The sequence below is a fragment of the Colletotrichum graminicola genome (genome assembly GCF_000149035.1).
Source record: "Colletotrichum graminicola M1.001 genomic scaffold supercont1.10, whole genome shotgun sequence".
NCBI classification, from domain to species: domain Eukaryota; kingdom Fungi; phylum Ascomycota; class Sordariomycetes; order Glomerellales; family Glomerellaceae; genus Colletotrichum; species Colletotrichum graminicola.
The window spans coordinates 527,255-539,261 of NW_007361014.1; the positions used below are offsets into that span (position 1 = coordinate 527,255).

Here is a 12,007-nt window from a genome sequence, read left to right on the forward strand (position 1 = left end):
GCTATCGAAGGCTGATCAATCAGGAACTACTGCCGCTTAAATTCGAGTTGTTTTGTGTACGGGAAATTCTTAGACACTCATGAACGTGCATCAGGCAACTAGAGGCATGACTCGAGAAACGTTTGTAAAGCTCCTAATCGATGGAGAGAACATGTAACTACGCATGCTGATATTCGGTATTCGTGCTGCGGAGGCTTGTTTGGCAAGCTGGAGTAGCATCCTTCCATTGTTAGGGTCTCTTGGACATAAGAGACGACACATGGGCATTCTTTTGATACTTGTGTGATCCCAGCATCGAGCCAATGCCAACGCGTTTCTCATCAGGCGTATCGTGTTTACCGCCCAAATGAGCTCCTTATCGAGGCGTCTTTGGGTCTCATCCAGCCTAAGGATCTTTTTTTTTATATTATTTTTCTTACTCCGAACACATCTAGGGTCTGTTCGAACAAATATCTCTGGAGTAGTTTTGCGCACTCCTGTCATTCGAGTCTCGTCGGTCTACCAGCAGTGGCAACACGAGATTGTTCCGGAAATCTAGGGTGCCTGATTTCTTGTTGGCAGAGAGTAGCCTGGTACATTGACCCTGGTACCTCGTGTTTTAACTGCTTGGGCCTAGGAACTGTATCCAGGTCGCAATTATCCTTTGCCATTACCGCCAACTACCTTTTGTTTGACCTAAGCCGAGAACATAATGATGAGAACCATCTTTCAGTTGACCAAGACACAGACTAAGGGATCTCATTATATGGTTAGTGTCAGCTTAGAACTAAGAGAGATGGGAATTGAGTCTTGGAGGGTCACAACCAGGACGCATGTTTTCCAACAAAGAAACCAAATACTTTTCAAAGAAACGAAGGAAGGTTAAGCGAACTTTCCCGCCTATGCAGGTGTTTGGATGTTCATAAACACCTTTTGAACAGTGTGACGGTTGATCTCCTGTCAAAGTCGTGCCCCTCTTGCATCCCCAAAGTCATCGTTTGGGATGCCACAGGTCTCCAGGTAGGTGGTCAACAACTCTGAACATGCCTGACGGCAGGCTACAAGGCCAACAATCTCAACGCCATGAGTATTGCCCGGTTCTTCTTTCCTAGGTACCTAGGGAGGTACAAATAAAAATTATACTTTTAGTTTGGCAATTACTGCTTCCTTTCTTCTCTTCCGCAACCACCGCGAATTTGCAGTCTCAACAGTCAAACCGCGACAGCAATATTTCCACAGCGGTGCAGATTAACACAAATCGAGACAATTACTGGGACTACAAGCCAACAGAGAGATATTGTAAGTCATGGTTTTTTGCCTGGATTATCTGTTCCCACGATCGCTAGACATGCTGTTTCAAAGCCGCCGCTCTTTCCTCATCTTTCATCCAGATTACTGATACTTCTGCACCTTCTTTCCCAATCTTGAATCCCTTCCGCCACATAACCCTCTCGAAGGCACACCCAGTTTCTTCTTTCTTTTTCTATATTTCTTCCCTCCACTTTCTTATCCGCTTTCTCTTTCAGTCCTACATACTATCTGCAAAATTCCTCCGCTGACTCTTTGGGCCAGTCCAGAGCGCCTCCGTCAACCCTACTGACTGCACCTCATATCAAGTCCTCAGCACTCCTAGACACTACGACAAAATGACTGACGACTGGGGTACGAACGAAATCCCCGCTGATGATCCCTGGAACCACCCCAAGGGCGGCGACGGCGTGGGCGGAAATGGTGATGACCGTGCCTGCTTCAACTGCGGCCAGTCTGGGTAAGTCCACGGCTCTCACTCACAAGATCGACATGTTTGGCTTACTGACACACGCCACCTAGTCACAACAAGGCCGATTGTCCCGAGCGTCCCAAGGGCTTCGATGGTACCTGCCGCGCCTGTGGTCAGGAAGGCCACTCTCGTCGTGATTGCCCCGACGCTCCTGCCATGACTTGCCGCATCTGTGGCGAGGAGGGTCATATTCGCAAGGACTGCCCCCAGAAGCCTGCCGATGCCTGCCGCAACTGCCTCGAGGAGGGTAAGTCGTTGCAATTCATCCGCGATAAGCCACAAACCTAGGTGAGCTGACGTTTCTCTTCAAGGTCATGAGACCGTTGAGTGCAAGGCCCCTCGCAAGATCGATCGTGGCTTGATCCCCGATGTCGACGCTGAAAAGGCCTGGGAGGAAATTTGCGAGGCTGTCGAGGAGCGTGACGGAGTCGAGGCCAAGGATGCAATCTATAAGTACCTCAAGCACTTCCCTGAAATGACCTATGTCGAGCTAGAGAAGGCTTTCCGCGGCCAGGAGATCGGTGTCTACCTCATTGCCACCGAGCGTGTCCTTGCCCCTACCCACACCAACATGGATCTTCAGGGCAACTTGGACAAGAAGTACACTGTCCAGTACCGCTTCTCTGCTCATCCCGACCGCCAGCGCGAGAAAGCTACCTGGCCTTCTTCTCCCGAGGAGAATATGACCCGCCTCGAAGATGCGGGGGAGCCTGTCTCTCGCCTCCTACAGAAGTGCATCAACTGCAACGAGCTTGGTCACATTTCCAAGTCCTGCCCCCAGGAGGCCATGGAGAAGGCCCGCATCACCATCACCTGTTACAACTGCGGTGAGGAAGGTCATCGCGTTCGTGATTGTCAGTTTGCCCGCTTCCGCTCAAGCTTTCTGATTTCAACTGACTAATATAGGCCCCACACCCCGCGTCGACAAGTTCGCTTGCAAGAACTGCGGGTAAGATGCCATGTTCTACCTACGCTCTTCGTACATCACCACTGACCCCTTCGCAGCCAGTCTGGCCACAAGGTCTCGGAGTGCACCGAGCCCCGCAAGGCCGGTGATGATGTCGAGTGCAACAAATGCCACGAGAGTAAGTCCTTCTTAACACTGCTTGTGCATTATCAACTACTGACCATCATCAGTGGGCCATTTCTCCCGCGACTGCCCTCAGGGTGGTGGCGGTGGTGGCCGCGCTTGCCACAACTGCGGCAACGAGGGTCACATCTCCCGAGAGTGCCCTGAGCCTCGTAAGATCAAGTGCCGTAACTGCGATGCGGACGGCCATCTTTCCAAGGACTGCGATAAGCCCGTTGATGGTACGTCACCCGCTACCCAGCCTTCATTTCGGTTGACTAACATATGTTCGTCAATAGTCACCCGCATCAAGTGCAACAACTGCGGCGAGATGGGACACAAGTCCTACCGCTGCCCTAACCCTCCCAAAGAGGACGTGGATGACTTTGGTCCCCCCCACGATGCCTCCAAAAGTGCTTACAACGAGCCCGACACTGGCGATGCCTGGGGTGCGGGTGGTGACGGTGGTGCTTCCACCCAAGATGCCGGCAACGATGGCTGGTAGATTCCAACTTGTACATGCATCGTCCCTGATGCGCTGAGTCTGGCTTGATGATTCTCTATTTGGCGTTGAGGTCACGATTTCCGTCGCTGTCACGGCAGACGACAAGGTTTTCTAAAGAAAAATGGGCTGCGATGAATTCTCGGCAGCATAGCTGGCACCGTCTCTTCCTAGATAGGAGGCACATGGACTAATACTACGTTCGCGGACAACTCTCTTGCCCGCCTGATATGATTTCCACCTCGTGACTTGGCTGTACTCGCATTCAAGCAGCATAAGTTGTCCATACAGAAGACGTAGCACCTCTACCATGTATGACAAAGCCCCCAGGCTTGGAGAAAACAAGACATCATCGGCCAACATGACGCCCCGCCCACCACGCACCGGAAACAAAAGTTCCTGCCCACTGATTTCGTGTAAGAGAACAGGTGGCAAACGATTGTCCCCTTTGTCGGCCAACGGTTGGGGGAGTCTCGTTCTACCAAACCAAGGCCTAGTCCCAGCGTTCACCGTCACTTGCCCAGTCGTCAAACAGTGCCATAGCAAGGGTAACCCCGCCCGCCAATCCCGAATACCCACTAGATGCACACTTCAAAGTCGTCTAACGTGGTATTCTATTCCGTGTCAGAGGCTACATATCACTATGAAAGGTTCTCATTGTTCCCACCTTGGAAGCTCTCCCCGTTCTCACATGAGCCACAGCACATTATAATTGAGATGAACCTAATGTTGATGCTGACCGCTTTTGCGTATCTAAATATGCTTCCTAAGCCAGATAATCCAGTAGGTCCGAAGTGGGAGGAGCATTTTCTCCGCTGATATCCACTCCCCGATCCTACTATCCAAAAAATTGAAGATGCCCAAAAGCATGCAGGTCCTTTGCCAAGGCTGCACAAGAAACGAACAAGATCCTATCCCGTCTTTCGGGGAAGGGTGGTATCAAAACATCGGTATAAAACAAACATGTAAATACAGCAGTTGAAACCAAACAAAAGTTATCCAGCTCGGCGTCCGCCGAGTCCTTCTTCGTTGATGCAAAAATAAAGACAAGGGTGGTGATAGATGCGTTGTGTGACGGCGTGAGAGACAGTGCCGAGGAATGGTTGACTCGTTCGTGAGCGATTGAGAGATCGTGGGCTTCATTCATGTCGTGGCTCCGCGCCGACGCGGCTTGGGCAACTAGGCCAAGCTCAGCTTCTTCCGGCGACTAAACATCTTGGAGAATCCGCTACTACTACTCTGCTGCTGTGGCTCAACCGATGGCCCGGGGCGCGCCGCAGGCGTAGTTTGTGGCGGCTCGGCGCTACGAAGGAATGTAGCAAGGTCATTGGTTCTGGTAGTGGACGAGACGGCCTCTCTCGGCTCAAACCTTTTCATCGGCACGCGCCCGGCCGAGGAATGCATGGCCGAACGGTTCCCGGTGGTGTCAAGGGCGGAGTACTTGTCTTCAGCCGCAGGATCCTGGATCTGGATAGGAATGTGACCATGACCACCCCCAGCGCGACTGTTCAAAGACCGGCTGTCGACTTTGGCCGACTTTGCGCCGTTGGGTCCCGAATTGCCGTCCTTCCTGGAAAAGCGCCCCATGAGACTGGGAGCGCTCGCCTTTCTCTTCGGAATGTTCTGCGGAACGGAGGCTGGCTCGGGAGGTGGCGAGTAGTTTCTCAAAAAGTCCGCCAAGCTCTCCTCCTTCTTGGGAGGAGGTCGAACTGCTTGCGCATAATCTTCCTCGTCCTCGTCGCTCAAATCGATGGCGTACGGGTCACGAACGCGACGTCTGGTGCGCTTAGGCATCACGTCCTCATCCAAGGCATTGGCGTTGGAGCGATTCTGCAGGAGGGCACTCTGCGAGTTGATTGATGACTGGATAGAAGGCTGAGTGGTCTCCGTAACGGTGGTCGAGGTTTGGCTGTATCTGATGTCAGGAAGGCTGGCATCAACGGCCTTGCCACCAACGGCGCCGGACATCTGATCTGAATCCATGGTGGTTCTGAAAGGGGCGACCGTGCGGGGAATCCGAGGATTGTTTGCATTTGGTGGCCCTCGCCGTATAAAGTCAATCAGGTCAGAGTTATCTTCACGGTTATCAACAGCGGCATCCCGTGCCTGCAGGCGGGGTCGGTTCGCTGACGATACACGTTTCGGTTCGACGTTGATCTTCACTGGAGGCGCGACAGGGGCGCTCACGTTGCGTAGTGCTGCGGGGCCGTTCTCAGCTGCCGGGCCAGTGGACCTGATGAAAACGGCAAAGTCATTCATTGCAGTGTCGCGGGGTACACGGGCGTCACGCGCCTGCGGACCACCAGTCTTGGGTCGGGCCGAAGTGTTGCTGGGAGGTGCCCTTGGGACGAAGCCTTTGTGCTTGGCCTCGGGCGGATGCGAGCTAAATCCTGTGGCGCGGCTGACGGAGACAGTCCTTCGCATGTCCATGCTCGAGGCAGGCCTATTTCGCTCCCCGTTCATAACTGTGAGAGCATTTTCACTCTTCCTCGATTTGTGACCGGTTGAAGGACTCGTAGTCTGTGCCCGGTTCGCCTAGATATTTGTTAGCGACGAATACCAAGACCGATGTGATGCGGGCCATGGCTTACATCAAGGTGGCGCATGCTTTCCGGAGTGAGGGTGTACTGGATGGTTTCATCACTCTGGATGAGCTCCTCAAAGTTCCGAGGGAGGTTATCGGCGCGACATGAGGCCTTGCTCTCCTCCGAGTTTCTGACGGCCCTGATTTTTCCAGTGCTAGAGGAGCCAGAGGAGCCGGATGTTCGAGGATGCCGAGAGTGGTTGGGCGAATCATGACCTGCTATAGACCGTTCGACTGTTACCGCCCCAACGCTGGCTGTCGGGGAATGGGCTACTTGTGCTGCTGACCGGCCATTGTTAGGCACGCTCGGGGTGGTTTGAGACCGTTGGCGCGGCGAGGACATGCGGTCCTCGGCAATGACACCGTGGGTATGAGTGTCGCTCAAGATGGTTACCTTGGTCACCGATGGGGCGTGATCATGACTAGAGGAACTTTTCTGTTTGACAGAGTTGGAGACTGCCTGGAGATTCGGTCGGACCTCGGCATCTTCGTCGACTTCCGAGATGGACTCGTTGGTTTTCTGTCTGCGAGACAACTTCTCGACCGGAGACCGGGTACGAGGGGTCGAGGAGGACGAGCGAATGACGATGTCAATCTCGGCTGGCTTCGGTTTCTGTGCCTCTTGGATAATCGGGGGCGCTACGCGGGAGCCGCTGTTTGCGCGAGAAATGTCGGCCGAGCGATCGGACGCATCCACCGACGACTTTCTTGATCCGATCACGGGGCTTCTAGGCCCATGGACATCAACAACACGAGCCGAGTGGACACTGGGCGTTCGCTGCAGCATCTTGGGATCAACCACAACGGCCCTTCCGGATTCCGAATTGCTCGGCGAGCTGCGGCCGGCGATCGAAACCCTGGAAGACGTGCAGATTTCAGGTTCCTCAGTGAAGTCGTCAATATCACCACTCTCCTCTTGAACTGGCTTAGGCTTAGGCTTAGGCTCCAGGGATTTTCTTGAAAGTCGATTCGGGTTACGAGGCTTGGGTTCCGGGACCTTCTCAATCTCTGCTTGAGACTCCACCTCGACTGACTCTTGCACCGGCGCGAGCACTCCGGGTGAGGCTTGCGACTTGCCGGCCGATTGCAGGTCCGTAGGAATCGCCTCTGTCGAGATTTCGTTCTCACCCGAACGCGCCTGTTCACCAGCCGGCTCAGTCTGGACCGAGTCGAACCCGGCGCGTTTGAAGACTGGCGAAGCATAAGGCGAAGGGGAAGGGGTGGGCAACGAGTTGGAGCGCTTGCGGCCGGAAGGGGCAATCGGAGTATGAGGTTGAGACATCGTAGGTGTGGCTATGTCATCGATAGGCTGTGAGGCGAAGATCATCAGACTCTTGGGCCGTTGCACTAGAGGCTCCTCTTCCTCGCTACCTGATTCCTCGTCGTCACTGTGGAAGGCTAGGCCCGGCACCTCAATCTCGTCAATATCGCGATCCCCAATCGGTAGCGGGATGGCCGATGCCTTCGAGTGATCATTGGGATGTTGCATCTCGGCCTCCTCTTGCGGAGCTTCTTGGATGCCAAGACCCTTTTCAGGGAGCGTGTTCTCGCGGTTCTCGGGAGTGCTGCTCTGCCTGTAACGGACGGACGAGGCACGTGAAAAGGGGCGCGCGTCCAGGGCAGGAGAACGAAGCCTCTTCTTCCACGCCCTCCAGAGTCTGCCCAGAGTCCTATCAAGAGCGACCCGTTCCATGTCCAGCTCTTCGACCACGATTCTGTCGGCGATGTCGGCAATACTCTTCACGCCCCTCTTGGGTTCTTTTTCAAACTTGGCGCGCAGACGGTGATATGCAGCTTGGCTTGCAATGACCAAAGCCTGTTCGCCCATGTATTCGAGAATCGACGTTAGAAAGATGGCGACTGCTGGAGAGATCACTTCGGGACCGCACTCGTCGATGCCAGGCTTGAGGTTTCCTTGATCCATATGATAGTCTTCGTCCTCCTCTTCCATGTCGCCCAGTGAGGAGTACACCATGCACCTGAGCCGCGTCCGCCTCCAGACGAGTTCCAGGTCCCAGTCCTTGGATCCCGCGCCTTGAGGCTGAACGAAGTCATCCTCGTCGGCCCCACCGAGGTATTCCCGTAGCTCCTCGTCTGCCTGGTTGATGGCATCTTTGGCCAGTTTCGGTTTCAGTACTTCGGAGACGGCGGGCCTCAATGCGGCGAGTGTCGTTGCGCGAGACGCTGATAGAAAGTTGAAGAGAAGCTGGTCGAGGAAGCTGTTCACCAACTGCAGGGCGGATGCCGAGACCATGGCCGTCTCGCCGGCAGGTTCGATGCCATGTTGATCGTACCATGTGTCTGCGTAGCTGTCGTGGTCGTTGGTGACAATCTGAGAAGCGGCCGAGGCGGCAATGAAGGCGGCCTCGGGTGTGACGGAGAGGGGGGGAGACATGAGGCCGGCACTCATGATGGTGGAAGGACGATCGCTCGATATGCTTTGGGCGCGCGACCTCGTGGGGAATTGGGGTGTAGAGATACCAGAGGTCGGCTGCGACGCGACGGTCGAGCCAGCAGTTGTGGTGGCCATCTTTGCTATAGGTTCGGTGTCTGCAAGTCGAGTAAACCAGCACAGCAGGTCTCCCTGGCCCCCGTGAAACCACAGAGGATTGGCTCGAGGTGACACTAGGATGGATAATGGGCGCGGCGTCGTAGGTGGGACAAGGGGACGGCCCTATCAGTGGCTAGGTTGGGGCGGCGGGAGTGATTGCAATCTGAGGGAATTTTTTATGCGATGCGGGAGAGAGGATTGGGAAGGTATGACGGGTAGCTGCGTGAAGTGTAATTGTTAGCGGCCTGGTATTTTGATTAATCGAGCAAGCGACGGCGGCGGTTGACGAGGTGAAACACCTGGTCTAGGGCCGCATGGCAGCGAAGGAAGGACCCGGGCGTGATCCACTTGGTAGTAGAGGCAGAGAGCGAGGGAGACAGCGCGAGATTCATGCGGAGTAACCACGTCCTGCGGAGAGTCTGGCCGGGCTGAGAGGACGAGATACCGAGCGGAAGACCGGGTTGCGAACAAGAGAGAGACGATCAACCCATAAGAAAAACAAAGTATCGAAGCTGGGCAATGGACTGTTGTCGCGGTCCGAGACACAGGGGTAGAAGACGCAGTCCCTGGCAAGTGGTGTACATGTACGGGGGACCCGGACGAACGGGTAAATGAGTTTCGGCGTAGATGTGCGAACATTGTGGACGGTAGGTTTGGAGGCAGTACAACATGCGTCGATCACAACCCTCTCTTGCTCTTGGGCCGGCCAGGAGATGGCGGCGAGTCGTTCACGCGCGAGGTGCCAGGTGGTTGGGCCTGGAGTACAGACGGAAGGAACTTTAACACGGGCAAACGTACCTGAGGATGATTGTGTGACGACGGCGACAGAAGGGCGATATGCGTACATGCGACGACCACGACGCGGTAGGAGAGATGATGGGTCAGCTTACCGGCGATGGCGATGTGGAGGTGAGCGGTAGTTTAACGAGAGGCGGCAATGGCAATGGCGATGGCGATGGCGATGGCGATAGCTGTCGTCGACCAGCGGAGGAATGGGACGTGATAAGAAGATAAGTTGGAAGGTGAGCGAAGGAGGAATTGGCGACAGAGAGTGAAGGACGAAGAGGAATAAGGTCTAATGAATGGGGTGGAATAGTGGCGAATAAGGAATGTTCGGAGAGCGAGCGCCAGAGCGAGAGTGAAGGTATAGGTTGATGCGCAGAAGCCACCAGAGAAAATAGGCCAAGTCAAGCCAGAGAAGACGAACAACGAGTCGAGGATGGAGACAAGAAGACCGGCAGCAGCCAGCGACGAAAGAGGAAGTCTCGAGGGTGCTTAGTGTACGGAGTAAAGGGTGTTTTTTTGTGTCGCACGCCGCCTTTGAGATGGATGTGGTGTCATTAGTGCGGGTGGGGTGGAGAGGAGGAGCATTTGACATGGCTGGACAAGGTTATGATTTAGTGCTAGGCAGTATTTGGACGTACACACACTCTTCCTCTTTCTCTTTCTCTCTTTCTCTCTTTCTCTTTCTCTCTTTCTCTCTATTCTTCTTCTTATTTTCTTCTCCTCACTTTTCCTCTCTTCCAGGGGGGGCAAATCCGGCACGAGAACCCGCAGCGTGAAGTGTACAGAGACCTAGTTGTTGTGTATTACAATGTATAACAAGGTTGATAGTATAGGTAGTAGTAGCCAATTTGTGTGTGCATCCCAAGTGGAAAAGGCAAGAGGCCTGGTTGCTGTGTAGCTAGCTTGGCCCAGCAACAGGGGGAGGGGGGAAGGCTTGGGTGCGGTTCCGGTCCCTGAAAGCGTGGATGAGGGAGGGGTGGTAGTGCATCGGAGCTCCTTGGATATCCACCATTCAGGTACCAAGCATCGGAGTCGGAGAACGGGTGCGGGTACCAAGGCTCCTACGAAGGTTGGTTGTACGATGTACTATATGCGGTACCTAGGTAGGTACACTAGTAGTATGCATATATATGCATGCGGGCCGGGGAGCTTACCACGGGCACGCAGAGTGTGTACCATATAAGTAAACAGGTGGACGCCTTTCCACTTGCATCCGGACGACGTTTGGGATGGCGAGGCAGCAGGAAGCTCCGAGAACAGATTCGATTGTCCTGATGGCCTGCTTTCGGATATGCAAATCATCATGTACAGGCACCTACCCATCTACATAGTACCCGAGATGACGTATATTCTAGCCAAACCACTCGGCCGGACAGCAAGAACAAGAGCAATGGAGCCGTACAAGAAAAAGACAAGCAGGGCCCGAGCTCCCGCGCCATTGCCACAGTGCTCAGGAGATGCTGTACATAGACTGCCTAAGTACGGATAAGTAGTGTAAACCAGATGCTGTGGATCCTGTAGGAGGCGAGCACTCTGTATCCGCACCTCCACATCGCTGTTGGGAGCTGGGGCCATTATTTATCTCCCTCACCTTGGCTTGGGGGATGAGAGAGACTCCTAGTGCCGCCGCGCGTGTCCCAAATAAAAACCTCGTCTCCACAGCTCCTCTCTAGCACTGTGGGGGACGTACCTACTGCTATGTACATCGTACATAGTATCCGTATGTAAAGGGTAATGGAACGTGCGACATATGGGCGATACCTAATTGATAATTAACTGGAAGCAAGGACGGCGCGACGAAAAGAGGACCGGTCCCCTGGGCGAGACCGGGAAGGGAAGGGGAGAGGCGGGCTGGAGGAAGAACATAAGAAAAAACAAAAAAAAAAAGAAAGAAAAAGAGAGAGAGAGAGAGAGAGAGAGAGAGAGAGAGAGAGCCACACAAGCCAAGCTATGGCAAGTCTGGAAGAGCCTCGTGCTTCGCTACCGTCGGCTGGCTGCCTTTGCACTACCTACCTAGTAGACCACCTACCTACGGATAGTTCACATACAATGAGCACCTAGGTGGTCTAGGGTAGGTAGATAATTACCTGTACGTTGTACCTGAGTCGCTGGTGACCCGCACTGCGCTTGTTTTTATGCCTCGCTTCTTCTGTGGCTTGTGACCTATCTGCTTTTGTGCTCTGTAGCCATTATGAACGAAACTTAACGGGTAGAACCCTGCCCGTGGGGCTAAGCGCCTGGCCCCGTGGTGGCCCCCTTTTGCGACGGACCTGGCAGATTAGATGAGGGTCAATGGTCCTTTAGCGACGAAACAACGGCTCCCAGACGGCTATCCGGTTTCCCAGTCTCAAATTGCTACAGGACGTAATGCCCTGACACCTGCTTCGGTTCAGGGTTGGCCGTCACTGGGCTCACCCGTCCACGGTGGTGTGGTGTTTTGTGTTGTGTAGTGGTTGTCATCATTCGGGCAAACGAGGCGAACTGCCAGGGGAAAAGGGGGCAAACGCACTCGTTGGCTGCTGTTTGAAAGGCCCGGAGACCAAAAAGGGGGACGACAACAATTCTCCGGCTTTCAAGAGCCGAACGAATCGGCAGAGGGTGACCTAGTTCACGGATTGCGAGGATGTACGCTAGGTAGTTGCAGAGTCGCAAACGAAGTGGATGCATGGTTGGTTAATTAGACACAAAGGGAGCCATGATCCTGACCCTGGCCCTGGCCCTGGTTCCTCGACCGCCGCACATCTATCTGCCTTCCT

General features: G+C 54.3%; 2 protein-coding genes across 2 annotated transcripts; one reads left to right on the forward strand and one right to left on the reverse strand.

The window, feature by feature from the left end:
- Positions 1-1,625: 1,625 nt before the first annotated feature.
- On the forward strand, positions 1,626-3,333 carry GLRG_03432 (zinc knuckle; the record flags this gene model as incomplete). The annotated part of the gene is made up of 7 exons (XM_008094117.1): positions 1,626-1,747; positions 1,810-2,006; positions 2,071-2,613; positions 2,666-2,708; positions 2,765-2,844; positions 2,897-3,070; positions 3,128-3,333. The coding sequence occupies 7 exons, from the start codon at positions 1,626-1,628 to the stop codon at positions 3,331-3,333; spliced, it is 1,365 nt and encodes a 454-aa protein (XP_008092308.1).
- A 1,176-nt stretch (positions 3,334-4,509) lies between these two features.
- Positions 4,510-8,444, reverse strand: GLRG_03433 (uncharacterized protein; the record flags this gene model as incomplete). The annotated part of the gene is made up of 2 exons (XM_008094118.1): positions 4,510-5,865; positions 5,922-8,444. 2 exons carry the CDS (start codon positions 8,442-8,444, stop codon positions 4,510-4,512), a joined length of 3,879 nt encoding a protein of 1,292 aa, XP_008092309.1.
- Between the last annotated feature and the right edge of the window lie 3,563 nt (positions 8,445-12,007).